We start from the raw sequence: 20,629 nt of genomic DNA on the forward strand, positions 1-20,629 counted from the left end.
TAATTAGTTAAGTCTTTTAAGATTTTGGGGAATTCCCAAAACCCTTTTTACTGTCCCTCACGTTACTAAATTTACCAGATATTTCAGATATGTTTGCTATGCTTCTCCCTGCACAAACTTTTGTATTCTTTATTAGCGTCCATATAGTCCCTCTTAACCACCTCTGAATTGATAATACGATACAATTTAAGTCACTTAAACACCCTATCACTGGCCTTCCTACACTCAGCATCATTTTTGTTTGGGGGTGTACTATTCGTACTTTCCCATCACCGAAATTTAACTTATTAGATGCTGCAATACAATCGTTCAAAAGATCAACTGCCTCATCTGAATTTGCAGGTAATGGGCCTAATGTTATACATAATTCTCGCAACCTATTTGTGGAAAATAAATCATTATTTCAAGATCAACGTAATTTTTGGAGCAACGGCAGAACTTCTCACTCTCTGTTAATTTCATTGTAAATTTCAATTTATATTGGCATATGATTGGAGAATGCATTTGGGAGGACCACAAAATCCTTAATTATATCTAATCCATCAAATGAGACACAGGCAAAATCTATAATTGAGGATCCCCTACCACCAATAAAAGTATATTCTCTATTTTTATCACCAGCTATCCTTCCGTTCAACACTATTAAATTAAAAGACTTACACATTTCTATTAATTTTGGACCCTTTCTATTTACAACTACACATTTAGAGCGCCATGTGTACTCTAACTTGGCACCATATCTAACTCTTATGGTATGCTCTGACCACTAGCAATTCTCGCATTGAAATCCTTTATCAGAAGACAACATCTGTTTTCCCCCATCCAGTTTTGCAGTTCACAAAAATGTTTTTCACATTCTACTTCACTATTTCCCAATAAATAAACTGGGAACAACAAATGTCCTTCTGTGGATGCTGAAATAGAATAGTGTCCATTCTCCCAAATTAAAAAAAACTCATGCTATATTCCTGCTTTATAGCCCATTATTGTTCCACTTTTAACTCTTCCCCAAGATGAATTTTTGGCAGCCAGCAGCCATCGAATGGAGTAACCTGAAAAATAATTCTCCCAAGAATCTACCACATCAGATTCAACATGTGTCTCTGTAAGAAAGAATACATCATAACTACTAACAAAATTAAAAAGATCTAAATGACTTTGCTTACTTTCTAAATTTTCAATATTATACGGTAAAAACTTAACAGAAGTGCTCCCAGCACCACTGCATATGCCATTGGAAGTGCCTTCCTCCAAAACCAGACAGACAAACCCTTCCTATTCTCTGTTTTCCCTCCCCAACACTCCTGAAACATCTCTTTCGAAAAATTCAGATAATTTTCCAGTCCCATCTTCTCTGCCGCACATCAAATTAAGCACTTCTGTAAGAACCATTGTATATTTATCAAAAATCATTCGATCTACTATTTTACTTTTCTAAGTGCCAATAGAATAACCCTCTTTTTCCATGTTTTGACAGAAAAATTCTTATGAATGACATATCCTGTTTTTTAATTTATATGTATTAGATAGTATCGCCTGAATGTCATCATCTCGGGGTATATGTGAAATAATGGCTTTATTGTCCTCTTTCTTACTGAGACAGTGTGCCTGATTAATAATAATTTCAGATTTAGTTTTAAGTACCTGATTGCAAAATCAAGTATAACCTTTTTGATGTCATCATTCCTATTGTATTTCAAACGATTGAAAACAAAGTTATTTTGCAAAGCCCTATCTTCTAAATTGATCAGCTTGGTGCCATGGCAGCAACAGCCACAATTCAAATCATTCTACAATCCTTTTAGCATAACATTTGCTTCATTACCTAATCATCTTAATATATAGCTAATATTTTAAATGTAATTTGATTTAATTTATACTATACTAATATATACTATACTATACTATTTATACTATAAGTTATGTCAAAATGTAATTTACTCAGTGAAAAATGTTTAATAACAAACCATTTTCTGCAAAAACAAAAATCGGGTGGGGCTGTGTCGGGGCGCACGGCCGTTGGTTTAACGTTACAGACCTTGGATGAAGTTCCTCCGAGCTACAGGCCGACCAACTTATCTGTAGAGTTAAATGGGAGAGCCACCATCGTATTTTTTTTAACAAAACTTGAAGTCTCCAATGGAAAATGTTAGTTCCTCCATTTGGCCAACTACAGATAAATTGGTCGGTCTGTATGTCAACAAATCACTTTTAGTGTACTGGATTGAAATAAAAATAAGACCCTGACTGTGTACTAAATTTAATTTTAACATAAAACTGACACTAAATGGTACATGATATTTATTTCGACTAATATTCGACGACAATTTTGTTCAATATTGGTCTGTGATATGAGAAGTAAGAGACGTAAGGCATTATAAGCAGTGGTAGAGGTGCTCGTGCCTTTGGCCTCGTTCACTGAGCGCGCCGTGCCAGCTTTGCGACGTTCCCGAAACAGTGTCACTCGCTCGGCACCAGACATTGGGGTGCCTGTGCGTGGCTCGTAGCCTCACCTTTTTAAAGATATGCGTAATCTATACTTCCCGCTAACTTTTACACGAGCTGAGTCTGACATATTGAATTTTTATAATTTTTTAGATGTTTAATTTTTTACATTAAATGTCGTTCAAAATACACTTGTTATTACTTAAATCGATCATTCTCGACAAACTCTAAATACAAACACACGAATCACGTCTAAGTCGTGAGCTACACTGAATGAAAATGAGCGAGAGCGCCGCTTTTGGCCGATCTGCGCTGTGTCCCCTTCCTGCCAACTCACTTGCCAGTGACGCAAATTCAAGTTATAAAATGACACCGCATTTACGTCTCTGAGACTTATATTTAGGGAGTTATTAATGCAGGACGATATAGACCTTTTCGTTACGCTACAAATTTCTGTTCTGGTACCCGTATGTTTTGTGTGATTTTAAAGTCGTTTCACATCAATATGTTATTATGCAATTTTCAAAATTGTAAATGTGACAAAAATTAAAGAAGTGCTTATGTGAAGCTGGGAATTGTGCAATAGTAGACCTACATATAAACTGGTATATAATATACAAATCAAAATGTATTACCTTCACTGATTGCTGGTATTCCATTTTGTTTTCAAACAGCTATTCAAAAGTTAGTGCAGCAAGAAAACAATTAAATACACTAAATAATGGCATCGGAAATTACAGAAAAATCTAATTACCTTTAAATGTTTGAACAAAATAAATTATTTAATTAAAGAAGTGAACACTATCCACTTCGCAAGAAATATTCAAATTTTTGAGGTTACTGTCATCAGAATCATTGTAATCATCATTGTCATTTTCACTATCATTTTGTAAAGTAATAATTAATGATTCCAAAGTATTGTCAATAATGTGTTCTTGCTGCATATATTCAGCTTCTGTTTCTTTAACTTTATCATAATTCACCTTCCAGTTTTTTTCTATAAACCGTATCCTTTAATTTCTGACCAAAAAATCTCTTTATAATTTAAATCCAGGTGGTATGGAGGTAGGCAGAGAACATCGTACCCTTTTTTGTAAAAGTATGTCCAACACATAGATAGTAAACTTTTCCCTGTTTGTTTTTACCAGATGGTACAACTGTGATTTCAGCATCAAGGAATAATTAGGAAAAGAATGTTTCTGCAACCACTTTATCATATCTTCTTTTTTTAACTGGAAATTGGTGATTTTTCTAAAACAGAATTGTGAAGTGTGCATTGTCAGAATGCACCACTTTTTAAACTTGCTTGCCAAGTTAGTAAGGCATTTATTATAAACCTCATTTCTACTCTGGTGTACAATATATAAATATATATGACTTGTCAAGGTACACAACCAGCCTATTTTTGGTTCTACATTTTTTTACGGCAGTCAGTTACTGAATATATTCATTCAGTTACTGAATATTTTTCTCAAACATACCTTTTTTCCTGAATAACCAATAACATCTTTAAGCACTAACATTATCTTTTTCATCATCTGTAGTTTATGAAATTCATTTATACCCCATCTGTCCACACACTTTTCAAAGTCATACTTCTGTTACAGGCATTTCACAACATTTTTATTTTACTGGAATAAAGAAAGTAGTCTCCACCAGATTTTTTGGATAATTTTTTTAGCAAACGCTTTTTTCTTTACTCACTTTTTGGACTTTAGATCACAACAACCCAAACGCAACTGCTGTACCTTCTTCACATTTTTTAATGTGAATCAGGTGTTTATTTTCTTTTTCAGACTTCAGAGATTCATCAAATTCTTGTTTCATAAACGCATACATATTATTTATTATTTCCTGGGCCTGCCATTTTTTCTTTCTTTTACAGTAAACTTAAATTCACTCATAATTATAAAACACAAAAAATAATCAACAGATTATAAAATTTGATTACTTTTTTCTATCAAAACTCGAATAAAAAGAAAATAAATTTCCACAAATGCTCTTTTAGGATCAACAAATACAGGACAACTAGTTAATTGCATTATAATCAAACATTAAATAATGTAAGTTTATGGGAAATTATTTATTTTTACTTTGACCTGGCTGTATTTGAAAATTATGAACACATAGCAAACAATATAGGTATATTGTTTCTTTTATAGATTCTAACAAAAGTTACTCATTTCTTGAGTTATAATACTTGACTTGTGTTTTTTTTTACGATAAATAAAGTCATAATAGATTATAAACCTGTGTATATATATTTATATCAGACAATAACAATGTTAGTAATTTTTCATTTAGCATTTGTCTATTTATGTAATTATAATACGTTTTGAGAATAGATCTACACTTTTGTAACATTTAAAAATATACAATAACACTGTTTTTATGGCAAAATACTTAAATCATTAATAAAGTATAAACAGCAGAATTAGAAAATATTAGAAATTAATTTATAATACCATGCAGTAATATAAATAATAAATTGTATTTACAAAAAAACAATTTGTTTCTGCGTGTAAAAACTAAACTGAATGTTTCAGTTTGGATAAGAGTAACCATACTAGCCCTGTCATAATCCAAGCTTCACGATTCATTGCGGTAGTTGTACTTCTGGTACATACACTATTAAAATTAATTATTACTACCTTCATTATCCGTGTGAACTTTTTAATACAAGTAAAAAAATTCCTAAATCTAACCAACCCAAATCCCAAAGCCTAAATAATCAAGAGATAAAATATGTCTTATTATACCTACAATATTATTTTATTATTGTATCCTATCACTATCATATTAAGCGCTCCATTTTTAAATAATAAAATTATTAATTATTTGGCGAAATTGGTATTATACAATTTATGTAAAAATAGAGTATCCACGTCATCAGAGATTACTGATTAATCATGAATTTTATAGTTGTGCATATAAATTTTTATAAATAAGAATTAAAATGGAAAATAAAATTTAAAATTATGTTCATAACAGTTGATTGTCAATAGTTAAAATAAGTCAACGCTAAAAGACAAAACGTTTTGTCAGTAAGATGTTTATAACTGTTATGCAGTATAAATTTAATCCGTTAGCCAACCTAATAATTAATAATTATTGTATAATTTGCTTGAATAAAATATCATTATCAAATCTGATTTGTTCATTTAAAAGTTTATTATTATTCATTAAAATATAAAAAGTAAATTAAAAAATAATTATGCATTTATTGTTAAATGAGATAAATCAGACACTCCTGTTGTCATTAACAATAATGTATAGAAAAAACAAACAAATTTATAGAGAATAATAAATTCAAAGAAATAAAAGCTCCTAATAATAAATTTTATTTTAAATCTTCACTAATATTAAAAAATGCTAACATACTCATACACACTCACAATCATTGGTAAATGGATACTCTATTTTTATATAAATAAAATTATTATTGAAGGTATATTGAAAAATAAGTATAACTATCTATTTATTACAAATAAACAATTTTTTTTATACAGGTTATATTTACACATCGTATTTTATTTACAGTTACATATTAAAGGCATATATGCTATTTTTAAAACAAATAATACTGGTCAACAAAATTGAATTTTTGTTTGTTAAATGAGAGTGAATGGCTAATTCTATTTATATTTTTTATGCTGATTTCATATATGTTAATAGAGTTTTTCTATTAGGCTCAATTTTTTGTAATTGATATTTCTTTTGAAACAAAAAATGTATGGTGAATGTAATACAACAATACATTACATGCATTTTGTACTCACCTGAAATTTATTTCTTTTGGATTTTCTTCTGTAATTTGCTGTAGGTAGATCTCTCTTTAGATTCCAACAGTAGTTAGCTAACATTTTCAGGTTCTATTTTCCCTGGTATCGTATTTCCATTGTAGATATCTCCTGGTGAAATCATTCTCCATGTTCATCACTAATAGTGCTGAGATTGTTAAGGAAAAGATCCAAATGTGAATGTAAGAAATGGATTTTGAGTGATATATTACACCCAAGTTCTTTGTTGTTTTGAAGGAGTTCACTGACAAGTTCTCTGTAGTTATTGGCCTTATGATTTCCAAGGAAGTTGTTTACCACATTTTGAAATGATTTCCATGCAGCAACCTCCAAGTCATTCAAACTTTCTTCTAAAACCAGATCACTCATTAGTTTTGTTATTTGTGGTCCAGCAAATATAACTTCCTTTATTTTAGCATTGCTTATATTAGGGAATTTGTTTTTTAGAAACTGAAACCCTGCACCATTATGATCTGTTGCTTTAACAAAATTTTTGAATAAACCTAGCTTAATGTGTAGTGGCAGAAGATAAACTCTTTCTGGTTTTATAATGCCTAACTAACAACATTCTTCTCTCCTACAGTCAGTATCTCTCTCTTTGGCCATCACTCTTTTATGTAATAGTTTTTCCTATCCCTGCTGTTCCACTTGGACAAAAACAGAGAACTTAGTGTATCTGCTATTACTTTCAGATCTTCACAAATATGCCAAAAATATTTCTCATACTGAATCCTGCTCAATACAAGTTTCATATTTTCATAGACTCCTTCATGTGAACAGCGTATGCTAATGATATTGATGGGTATTTATTTCCAATGTAAAGTAAAACCGCTTTCAAAAAACTAAGCTTTGACAAGTCAATAAAAAGTCATCATTCATCAGGATGATGCATATGTCCCAAAGCTTCCAGTAAAGAGTCCACATCATTACAGAATACTAAGTTTTTTATTGAGAGAAGAAATGTTCCTGACTGTCTGTCACAGAAAGCACTTATTTTAGTGTTTTTGGTTTTAAAAGATGCCATCCTTTCAGTCTTGATGCTAGTATTTCTACTTGATTCTTTGATAAATTTAGTTCACGAACCAGATCATTTAATTCTGATTAATTAAATGGGGTTCAGTATATCTATTTTCTAAAAAAGTTTGGATCTCTTTCTTCATCTTCTGATAAGTCAGCACAAGATTATTATCTTGTGCTGACACTTTCATCTTCATCTAAGCTCCATGTTTCTGGTGGTACTGGAATTGGAAGCTCCCGGCTATGTGGTACTGGCCGCATTTCAGAGGGAATATCAAGGTATTTAACAGTACGTCTAATTTTATTAGCTGTTATCCCAGATATCTTTTTTACACAAAAATAACAGTCTGTGGTGTGATCCTTCGGATCTCTCCAAACTATTGGAATTGCATTCTACTGATATCATACACCCGAAAATACAAAAGTCAACTATAAAACTGAAAGTTACACACACACAAAAATTCACACTTGAGTGAGAATTAAAAATATTAATCTAGTCTGCACAACAGTTTATAAGTAAATATAATGACAGAAATAACTAATGAGTGGATGATATGTTTATAGTAAGATGAAAATAGGAAGAATTAGTCACATTCTTGTTCATTTTAATTAGTGTGTAATAATTAACATGTGTAAATAATAAACATATTTATATATTAGTGTAAAATAATAATGATAGTGTATAATAATAATAATAATATACCATGTTCACAAAATGCTATGCTTATGGAGTTCATGCACAATACTACCTTAAAATAAGAATGGTAGTTACAAAAAAAATAAACCTCAAAGAAGAATTCTGATCTCATATTTTAAATCAGCATGGAAAATACTTTAAGAATCAGTTATTCACTCTCATTTAACAAAATCATTGTTGATCAGTGTAATTAATTTATGTTTATACTCAGCCTCAGTAAAAAAGTATAGATAATGTAATTATTAAAGTATAGATAATGAAATTTAACTTCTACTGTTTATTTTATGGATCTAAATATGTTACTTTATATCAAACCATATTCAAAAAATGACCGATAATAATGTATGAACAGGTTTAGAATGGCTCAGTAATATTTATTACAATCAAAGGAAATGTTTGAAAATTTTTAATTAATCATGTTTGCTACAAACTGTAAAAAAAATAAATAATTAATGTTTTAATTATTTTCAAAGTGATTAGATATATTTCATGTAAATTTGTGAGACCTTCATTAATTTAAACAAATGTAATAAAACATTTTCATTAATTTCAAATATATTTTCCTCTTGTTATCTCCATCAAGTAAGAGTTAAATAGAAATTCTAATTTAAAATTCATGAGTAAAAAGACATCGCTAATTAGAATTTTATTATAAAGAAATGTATTATTCTCAGTATCAAGAGGTTAACCTCTTAATTATCTTTTATTTAGCTGAACATAAGATGAAATAGCACACTGAACATTTATAATCAAACTGAAATACATATATATTACAATTTAAAATGGATTTATCAAAAGTATATGGTAATAATTGATATGATGATTCCGTCATATTATTTATTTAATTTTGATTGTTTGATTTTAAAACATGAAGGGATAATGCAACAGAAAAGAATAAAAATAGTTAACTCATTTACTCATTACCAAACTGTCTTCTACGTTCAAACAGAGATTATGATACTTTACTGTAGTACAACACAAAAAGACAAAAGAATAAATAAACACCGATCAAAAAGAAGACAACAATGTGCAAATAAACACCGACAACAATTACATGTCTGTGTTGTCATTATGAAAGTGTTTTAATGTTAATACATTTGTGAACCTATAACCATATTTCAAGACTTAAAAGAATATTTTTTTTTAAATATTGATTGCACTAGAAGCTAAAAGAAAATGCAGAAAAACATATCATCACAAAAAGCATAAATTTTTTTTTTCCAACTCTACCAAGTGCACAGCAATATTAATTAAACTTTATGATAGCATTATATTAGAAATTTTATGTAACAAAGAGATTTTATATTATTAAAGACAATATATTACATATTTTAAAAATGTTGTAATAAGTTACTTTTTATATTGCAGGTTTAGTGACATGTAGTCACCTAAAATTCTACATTCGTCTTTAATAATTTCTTGGGGGTAAAATTTTAATTCAGGAAGATTTTGGTCCATTATAAATCTAATAAATGTAAAACAATAAACCGATTCAAACTAAATTAAACTATAATAAAAAAGATTTCTAAACATAAACATGCACAACATGAAAAGACTTATGAATACTTAAATATTAAGTAACTTACAAAGTATATATAATTCCACTTTCTTCTATATGTAAATTTTATTTTCTTCATAAACAACACACTAAATTGCTGAAAAAATAACTGCAATCCAGTAACTTTCTTAGGTGACAAATCTGAAACAAAATTAATATTTAACTTAAAACAGAATATTGTGTTCATGTCAAAAATAAAACAAAAAAGAAATGACAGCATCAACAAGTATTCATAAAAATTTGTTTAATTCCTAATTAACACAAACATCCAAAAATTGAAAGAGAAAATTTTCATCATTTTATATCAGTTGTAAACTGATAAATTTATTGTAAATCATAAATAATAATTTTTCAAAGGGAAGTTAAAACTAAGTGAAACTAATAAACAAATAAAATTCATAATAATTTATAAAAATCACCACATATAATTGCAATAACAATGATAAACTGGAAATCAACATATTTTTCAACTGTAGTTCATAGTTATAAAATATAATTCAACATTCAACTATGAAAATACTAGTATTTACATAATATAAGTTTAATATAGAAATCAATTATAAATCTTGATTTACAATATGAACAGAAAGAATATTTAGACATAGATTAGAAAGAAAGAGAGACAGTGAAGAAAAATGTTAGAAATGTACAATATGAAATTAAATTAATAGTAGGTAGGAATTCCTAGAAAATAATATAACATGTTGGGAGATGATAGACATGACCAGTTGAAAAGAGTAAACCCACCGGGTTAGTCTAATGGTGAATGCGTCTTCCAAATCAGCTGATTTGGAAGTCGAGCGTTCCAGCGTTCAAGTCCTAATAAAGTCAGTTATTTTTATATGGATTTGAATACTAGGTCGTGGAAACCAGTGTTCTTTGGTGGTTGGGTTTCAATTAACCACGCATCTCAGGAATGGTCAAACTGAGACTGTAAAAGACTACACTTTACACTCATACATATCATCCTCATTCATCCTCTGAAGTAATTACCAGAGGCTAAACAGGATAAAGAAAGTTTAAAAAAATAACTGAACATACCCTAACTTTTTTTTTTTTTTTTTTTTTATAAAAGGAACATGAACTAAAATAGTCTAGTCATTAAAGAGTAGCAACAGCATACAGCAAGTACCAGCATTGTTTAATTTTATAATCTACCAGAACTAGTAAATAACAACATGGCTTTGGTATTTTATGTTTTCATTAAATCATATCCTTCAATTTTCCAAGATAACACTCACTTAAATGTTCCAGATAAATAGTAAACTAAAACATATTCTTAATTACTTTTAACATTATTAGGAGAGGCTTAACTAACAGCATGATTTTCAATGATTTTAAACAATGATATTCATTTTCAATAAAACAATAAATATAAGAAATGACCTAAAGACCTGTGCCATTGGTTTCTATTGAACAACAGAAAGAAAATCATAACTATGTATTAAGTAAACAATGACCAAACAAGCAATAAGTAGAGTTAGTCAAAGAATTTGCTAGTCCGATGATGGAGCATTTCTTTATGGTGATTTCTAATTAGTTTAGAATAATCTGCATATTCTGCATAAATATTCTCACCGCAGAATTGAAGGAGATGGTCTCAACCACACACCATAGTCTCAGTAGTCCCAGAGTCTTACAGTAGTACATACCCTATAAACTGCCCCTTCTACTTGTTTATTCACTATAAACTTCTTCTACAGTACATTTGTAAAAGGACAAAAGAAATGATTATCACTGGTCTACACAATTTTCAAATCAGATACATTAATGAGTGTTTTGCAGAGCATTTTGTAAGCTGAGATACAAAATATAATAAAAAATTCTCTATCATGTCATGTTTTTGAGTTATTTTAGTTTATGGATTCCTATTGTGTCCTTTTTGATGCATAACAGAAATGATCTAATATCTTGCGTATTATGTTACAAACATTCCTGTATGACTAATAATGTGACTAACTGCAGAATAAATAAAAGTTGCATTAAAAATGTAATATCATCCTAACCACAATTTAACTTATGAGTCATCATAGAATAATATCTCACTGAGTACACTCAACCTCTCAGTGCAAATAAAGTGACTGATGGTTAAACTTGTGTGCAGTAGTATGTGAAATTGTAAGAATTGATTTAGTTATTGTCTGTTAGTTGTTCAGATAATCAATTTCAGTTCATTTACATAAATTAATGAAGTATCAATTAGTGTTTTTTGTTGATTTTTTTTAGATAAGCTTATATTTATATAATGAGTCCGCAAATGCAAAACAAATTCTACAAATGTTTTGTGTTGTGTATATGGTGAATACACTACAAGAGTCAATGTTTCAGAATTGAGGAAAACTGTGTATGGGCTTTATTTCAGTTGTCGAGTGGGAGATCAAGATAAACAATGGACACTACATATAACAAGTATTATCCCATGTAATGGTTACAAGGGGAAAAGGAGCATTTGCCAGTTAGTATACCTATGGTTTGGTGCAAAAACAATCATTATGTCATCTGCTTGCTATTTCTGTTTAACAAATGTCACTAGTTTTTTTTTTTTAATAAAAGTAATATTTTGTATCTAAATGTTACATCAGTTATGAGACCAATTGCTCATGGAGACAATTTACTATTCTGACAGCCCCAGCTTCCTGACAAGAGATTTCAGATTCTGAAGAAGATTGTTCTGAAAATATTGTGGTGGCACAGTCTTCAAGAGATGATGATTTTATACCAAAAAAGTCAAATAGTTTACCACATCTCATTTCACTAGAGGAACTTAATTTGGTTAACAAATTAAATTTATTAAACAGCAAACAGAACTTCTAGGTTCATGCTTAAAGTAAAAGAATTTATTCACCAAGGATATCAAAATTTCACATTTTAGAAAAGAAATAAAGGCTTGATGAAATATTTCACTTTGAAAGATCTGTTTGTGTTCCTGTTGTGACGTAGAATATTTGATGTCTGATCTAGGTATTGCTTATAATGCTGATGATTGGCAGTTAATGATTCATCAAAAACAAGTTTAAAAGCAATGCTACTGTGTAATTAAAAAAAGAAGCCTTCTATACCAGTAACTCATGCTGTTGGAATGAAAGAGACATATGAAAAGTATATCATTAACTTGGAAAGCAGTCAATTACAATGCACTTACGGCATATCTACATCAAACTTACTGGTCTTCTTCTTGATCTGCATAGTGGCTTTACAAAATACAGCTGTTTATGTTTGTGGTACAGATATCAAACAAGTGAACATTGTATGGTTAAAAGTGATTAAAAAGAGGCAATCTTACTTCTGGAGAAAGGAGTATTAAGTATATTTCTTTAGTCAACCCTTGCATGTTATATTGCACCTTTATATACAAAACTGGGGTTGATGAAGAATTTTGTTAAAGACCTGAATAAAGAAGTAGTAAGATTTAAATATTTAAGACAAATGTTTTGTAACTTACGTGAAGGAAAATTAAAAGAAGGAATATTTGTTGGACCTCAAATTATAATAATACGTGCATACAGATGACAGCATGGAAATCATTTAAGAATGTAGTCCATGGTTTTCTTGAAATAACAAAGCAGAAAATAATAATCATTTTGTCAAAATCTTTTGTTAATACATAAAAATTTTGCTAGCCGAATGTGATTAAACATTCATTTTTTACATTTCCATCTTGACTTTTTTGCACCAAATTTGGGTGCTGTGAGTGATGAACAGGGAGAACACTTCCATCAGGATATATTGCAAGTGGAGCAGTATTATGAAGGTAGGTGGGACAAATTGATTATGAGTGACTACTGTTGATTTCTACAAAGAAAGGACCTTACCATACAGAGGAAGAAGTAATTTACTAGTTCACTCCAGTTATCAAAACTTTTAAGTATGTTTCACCCATCATAGTTATATTCTACAAGGTCTCTTTGTTTACTTAATAAGCAAGCTAAAATATGAGTATTGAAAATATATATAAAACACATTATAAAATTGATTTACCTATAAACTTTTTCACTTTCACAATTTCATATTTAGCAATTACTGAAGGGAGTATAACAAAAATTTGATAGGTGATGGAGAAAAACTTATTTCATTTTCAGATTTAGCACAAAAAAAAATAATAAATAAAATTCACTTATTGGTGTTTCTGTTCCAAAATTTTTTTCCCAGTTTTTTTATTTAATATGATCAAAAATAGCAGTTAGTAAACTCTACCTTTAATAGCAATAGTACATCAACTTGACATAATAAATATCCTTTCAAATTGAAATCTTGTAGTTTTGGTTGATATTATTTCTGTACTACATGAATGTTTTTGTCTGGACAAAACCTCACCTCTAAGGGAAATCTCAAATAATTAACTTAAGGGCATATAGTATTAAAATTTGGTGATAATTTGGAAATATTAGGAATAATTTATGACCATAAAAAATCTGGAATGATTGAAAGCATTACATTTATAATGGTGAGATGGAACAAGATTTGATTTTGAGACAGTGAATTTGATTTTAAGTTTATCAGAGCACATGAATTGGTGCTGATGTTGGTAGATAACGGATATTTAATGACAACGCTAATTAAATATTAGATACATAAATTTGATTGTTTGTGTTATTGATAATAATTAATGAAGGATTTTAAATAACCTTTATAACATGCAACAAAATATGGATCTAATAAAAAAAAAAACTGTACAACTAATAAATGCACAAACTTGATATACGATTAATTTAATAAAGTGTATTCATTTACTTACATTCAGTACTTGTAGATTGATTGAGAGCCTGATTTACTTGAGAGTTATTACAGGATTTATCAGTCTCTGAATTTTTCTCCATTTCAGATATTTCTCCAACCCTAAAAAGAAGAAAATAATAAGCAAGAAATAAACTGGGAAAAGCATATTAAAATGTACAACTTGACTGATGAACAAAAAATACAACATAAAGAATTTTTATAAAAGATATCCGATTCAGTACTTACTTTAAAAATACTTCCTCCATTGTAGTACACGAAACACCAATGCTTGTAATAAACAATTCTGATTTTCTTTTTTCTATTTCAGAGAAAAGAGAAGCAAAAGTAGAAGAACTCTCAGTTGGTAAATTGTAGACAAGCTGGCCTTGATGATATGATCTTAATTTACTGCCTGGTACAGAATTTGTAACAATATCAGTAATCAAATTTGAATCAGTTTGTGGTTTAGTCAATAATGTCATCAAGTACCCAGCTCCTGTAAGAAATAAATCAAATAAGATAGAACTCATTATCTTCATGATTTATTAATTTATTTATAAAGACCAATTTAACAGTAATATAATGACACTATTAAAACAAGACATACAGTTTACGTTATAGATGTAGTAACTGCAACTTACATCTGTAAATAGCAGTTACTGCTAATTATAAATGCAATTTATAGTTATTTGTTGCTGTAGTTACAGCAAACGTAACTTTGTTTGTGGCCAATGCAATATTGAACTTTGGACTCAGCAAATTACTAAATGGAATGGAATTTGAGCTAGATGAAAAATGTTATTTTTATTACTTGAAAAGCCTTATTTAGTATCTGGAAAATCAATAACTGATTAATAAAATTACACTATTAAAATATAACATAATTTACATACTTCTTCGAATCCATATTTTTCCTTTTAAGTATGAAAGAAACGGCACTTCTGATGAAACTTTTTTATGCAACAAACTTTTACAGAGTATAAACAAATTTTCTGTGTACTATCTATCTTACAGCAATCTTATTTTATATGACCTTACAATAAACATTGACACACATAATAAACAATAAAGAAATCAAAAACTTCAGAATAATAATAATAATAATACACTGATAATTAAACAACATCCACAATTTGTGAAGCACAATGTTGAGGGAGACAAAATTTAAATAGAAAAAACCAAGTAAATAATTGAAACAATTTCTAGCATAATTGTATAAATATTTATTAATAAATTCTCTAAACCTTGAAACTTACCATAAACTTTTTTCAAAAACATTGAAGTACCATAGCAACGAACTTTGCCATGATCCATTATAGCAATACGATCACCAAGGACATCAGCTTCCTCCATAAAATGTGTAGTAATAATAATTGTACGACCCTCACGAATGTTCTGTAACAACACAAACAATCCGACTGAATATTATTAAATTCAAACACATTTACACTGAAAGTGTGTCTTTTTGTATACAGCCTAAATAAATTAATTAGGCCAGGACCAAATTACTAGAAGTCCAACTGATATTCTAAACAAATGAAAACTGGTGCAATCAAAAGTTAAAATAAGTTAATAGAGAAAATTGAAAACCAAAAAGGATAACTACCTCTAATAGAAATTGAACAAATTGTAGAACACATGCACTAACTTTGATGCCTACTGCTCTCCCTAAACAAATTTAAAAACCTTTAAATTAAAACACAAGTTAACTTTAAAGTAATTAAGTTAAGTTACATAATTGAAGTTCTTTAAATTAAATCACTGAACCATCTACATGAAAAATAGTTGGTCCTTCACAATGGTTCTAAATATTTATAAGGTTTGAAAGAAGGGAGGAGGGCAAAGGGCATGGAAAAAATTAAATATAAAATTATATAATAATTTCTGAATAAATCTCAAAAAAATTTTTTTGTCTTTAATCATCAATATGTATATTTTTTCTTGTATGATGTATTTTTCCATTCTTTTCTCTTCTCTACAAATATTTTTATATCCACAAATTCATACTTCCTAAATTTAAAATAACTTATTTTTGAAACTTTGAGCAACCCTATAGTTCTTACCTCCTACATTTCCTTCCAATACTAAATTAATCATAACATGCGTACATGAAATTAACAATGTGACTTACCAAACTTGTTATTTTTACTTCCTTGTACAAAGTAAAGGAAGTATCGGTTCTCAGATTTCAATGAAAATATCAATTTTAACCATCCCTGAATTTATTTTGACTAGTTTCAGTGTGACATCTGTACATACATATGTATCTCACATAACTCAAAAACGATTAGCTGTACAATATTGAAATTTTCAATTAGGACTGCTGTAACATCTAGTTGTGCACTCCCCTTTTGATTGCAATCAACTGAACCAAGAGTGTCCAAAAAAGCCTAAAATCCAAAACAAAATTGGATTTTGAACTTTTTCCTGCAGTAATAAGCCCTCATTGAGAGCTTTTCAATGATTAGAAAACATAATACAATAACTTTTGGATATTTCATTCAGGTTTGTCTCTCTAATGATCGTTACTTTAGTAATGTTTTTGGAATTTACTTTGTTTATTTTTAATTTTTTCTTTAACCTGTTTCATTTTTAAACAGTTTTAAAAGTGTATTATATCAATGAACACAGCTTATCCAAATTATCAGTCAAATAAGTTTTGAATAACAGTTAAAATTTATTAGACAAATTTGTAAGACAATAACAAATTATTTTTGTGAACTCTATTATATATATATATATTGTGGGTGGGAGCCAATCTTTTGAAATGAAAAAAGATGCAACACAGATCTGGAAGAAGTTTTCAAAAGGTTTGCGGCGACCCAATGTTTGAGCCTTCACATGGTACTGCTGGATAGGTGAGGGAGGACCTCACTGAACTAAAGTGAAGAAGCTCAGTGTGGCTTTCAAATCCAGTTCTAATCATGAGGAATAGGGAGACCTATCTTCTACAACCTAACTTTAACTTATGCATGCAGGACAAACGAAATCTGATAACTACTCCAGGGGGTAATTGGCAATGAGAATCCCTCACTGGATCATGCGAAATGAGCAGTGTAACTGGGTTGTTGGATTCTGAAGAACCTGAACCACATGTACTGAAGTATCAAACCTTCTTGGAACAAAAATCTGACCCAAGAAAAACATCTACTTGGAACACTTAACATAAATACACTCATTCAAACAGACAAACTTAAACAACTAACAGATGCACTAGACGAATGTAACATCAACATCTTTATAATGCAAGAAACAAGATTCAGAGACGAACTACCTATGAATATTGGGAATCTACAAACGAAAACCAGCCCTTAAGAACAGCAATGGAGCAAATGTCTAAGGAACAGCATTCATGGTAAAGAAGACCATCATGGAAGCTATCATCGACTTCTCATCATCCACAGAAAGAATATGTTATTTCAGGAAGAATATCATTTCTATCAAACAGGGAAATATAGTTCATGCTATGATAAACTCACACACCCCAGTAAATACAGACAATAGGAAATACCCCGAAAAGTGGAGAAACATTGGGAACTTCAGAAGAAATAACAAAAATCTCCCAACACCATGTCAATATACTAGTTGGTGATTTCAACACCCAACTCAGCAAGGAAAAGAAACATAAAAAAAACTGTGCGAGAGTACTCTGCCCACAAGAGAACAAATAGAAAAGAAGAAAGACTAATTTCCTTCTACAGAATGTTTAACATAAAACTAATGTCGACGTAATTTGAAACCCTCCCAAGAAAGAAGAAAACATGGGTCTCCCCTAACTCTAATATCAGAAAATTCCAGATTAACCATGTAGCTATAACAACTAGAAATCGAAAAGAAATTCTAAACATCAAAACAAAATTAGGAATCAACATGGATTCAGATCACTACTGTTTGGAAATAAAAGTTAAATTCCAACCAAATATACCCAAACCGAGAATGCCAAGAAAACCCAGAATAGGTATGGAAACATTAGGATATAATCAAGAAAAGTATTTGGAACGACTGAACAAGCATGATGTAGACAAAGATTGGAACTAAATTACAGGAACCCTTTCCAAGGCAACAAATGGAATAGTGGAACCAAAAAGTAAACTGAAATAAATGGTGGAACAGAAAATGTGGCAAGGCACTGGAGAAAAGAACAGAAGTGTGGAAATTCTGGCACTCCAACAAATCAGGGCAAATGGAACAAAATTTAGAAAACAAAGGAAGGAAACAAAGAAAATAATAAGATACATTAAGAGGAAATACCACAAGTCACAACTGGAAAAAAGAGAGAAAGATTACAAGATGTATAACACTAGACACTTCTACAAGACCTTCAAAGAACTATGAGGATACCAGCCAGCAAGCTTATGCTTTAGGAAAAGGGGTAGAAAACTGGCACTCAACAACAGGAAAATTGCCAAATACTAGCAGACTATTTCCAGACACTACTCAAGTGTGATGAATCCAAAAATGACTTAGATTCAGGAAAAACAAGAACCACAATATGGAATCAGAACCATCCACAGAAGAAGAAATCCAATTCATCATAAAAACCTTTAAAAACAGCAAAGCACTAGGAGAAGACGGTTTCATGGCAGAAATACTAAAATATGGAGAAAAAACTGTAGTAAAAAAATACACCAGCTCTGTAAGGAGGTATGGAAGACAGAAAAGATACCAGATGACTGGAAACATGCACTCATCCATCCAGTCCACAAGAAAGGAAATTGAACAGGTACCAACAACTATACAGGAATACCACTTCTCCTGTAACCTACAAAATCCTATCGAAAGCCTGATTATACAAGCTCGACGAACAAGTAAACCATCTAATAGGATTTTATTCTTTAAAAATTGGGCAATCTCTTGAGCAAGCAGAGTACAATCCTCCACAGTAAATAAATTTTTCTTCCTCCTGACAGTCAGTATCTTTGTGGCCTTCTTTTGCACAGCTAGCACATATTGCAGTGTTTGGACAAGAAGTTGTGGTATGGCCATATCTTTGATACTGGAAACATCATCGTAGGATAGGGATCAATGGTCGTACTCTAACCAACAGGTATTTACTTCAATTTTCTCTAATGGTGTGGGAAGGTTGAAGGTTAAGGTAAGGGAGGGATTAGGTTCTTCCATCCCACTCTGACGTTTCATTATTCTCTTCACCTATTCATTATTTTCTTAATACCTTGGGGGCAAAGCTCTTCAGCAATTTCGTTAATGTCCATCTCAAGAAGATTCAGCAAAAATTACTTGTAAGCTAATATTCAAGATTCTATGACATACCACACTAATATGTATACCGCCCCTATTGGTTATACATAAAGGCAATTGACTCTGCTCATCATTGAAAGTCTCTAATAGTATTGATCCGTCTCTCATTTTTCCTGGGGGAGCCACTTCAACCAATTATTATTACCTTATTGATCAGGCAAGGTGAAACCTTTTCTGATCAATTATGGTTCCCTTCCTGATCAGGAAGGGAACCATCATACTGATTATTGTGTAGAACTACAGATCTGATATTTGTGTATTGCAGGTAAGATTTGTCTCCATTTAAATTATTATTTACCCCGAGACAGTTACTGTCATCAAAAAAAGCTGATCGAGGTCTTTTCACTAGACTAATATTGGTGGTTTTTTCAGATCGACCACCAACCACCACAGGGTTTATCTGTGGTATACTAACTTTGGTCCCACAAATATTAAGGACCACCTCTGCACACCTTACATATACAGAGGCTAGGGTGCCCAGGTTCCCAAAGGACATCATTGAAGACTCACTACGTAGACTATCCACCCATCGGGAGAATAGTTTCCACCTTGAGTTGCGGTTGCATTTCATAAGGTGTAGCAACACCAGGAAGTGTAGATGTAGTAAGAAACAGTGTAGGATGTTGTGTATTTGTGTAAGGGTATAAGTTGTAATTGTTGTAGTGTCCTTGTAGTGTATGTGTATAGTGTAAAGTGTTCTGCAGCTCTGTGTGTAATAGGAAGACAAGCTGCAGAGGCTAGGCTCGCAAGTCCAACCCCCCTAGTCCCCCAAGTGAAAGTAATAAGCCAACCCACAAGTCTTAAAGAATAAGACTCCCCATCAGGAAACCCAATCCTGGAAAAAATAATTAGAACATGGAAACAAGAACTGGAAAAAGAAACATCAAAGGAATACAGTTAAAAAAAGGAAAAACAATCTGGTAATAGAATGTTTAGCGTTCGCAGATGATATCGCCTTACTAGCGCAGAACAAGAAGGAAGTGCAAGTAATAATCATGAAACTGCAAGAAATCGCTAGAAAAGTGGCCTTCAAATCCCGTATAGAAAAACAAGATACATGGAAACTAACACAGCAAATGTTTGTGTTGATCACCAACTTTGCGGGCAAAATAAAACTCATAACATTTTTTTTGATGA

General features: G+C 30.5%; 1 protein-coding gene across 1 annotated transcript in view; it reads right to left on the reverse strand.

Annotated features, from left to right (window-relative positions):
- LOC142320987 (phospholipid-transporting ATPase ABCA3-like) overlaps positions 1-20,629 on the reverse strand; it is a 109,489-nt gene that overhangs the window by 50,755 nt on the left and 38,105 nt on the right. Inside the window, exons 10-13 of the mRNA XM_075358987.1 lie at positions 15,490-15,628; positions 14,480-14,729; positions 14,253-14,353; positions 9,546-9,658 (exon numbers count right to left, since the gene is read on the reverse strand). Of these exons, the coding sequence (XP_075215102.1) occupies positions 9,546-9,658; positions 14,253-14,353; positions 14,480-14,729; positions 15,490-15,628 (603 nt within the window). The remainder of the gene's footprint in view (positions 1-9,545; positions 9,659-14,252; positions 14,354-14,479; positions 14,730-15,489; positions 15,629-20,629) is intronic.

The sequence above is a fragment of the Lycorma delicatula genome, chromosome 3 (genome assembly GCF_047948215.1).
Source record: "Lycorma delicatula isolate Av1 chromosome 3, ASM4794821v1, whole genome shotgun sequence".
Classification (NCBI taxonomy): domain Eukaryota; kingdom Metazoa; phylum Arthropoda; class Insecta; order Hemiptera; family Fulgoridae; genus Lycorma; species Lycorma delicatula.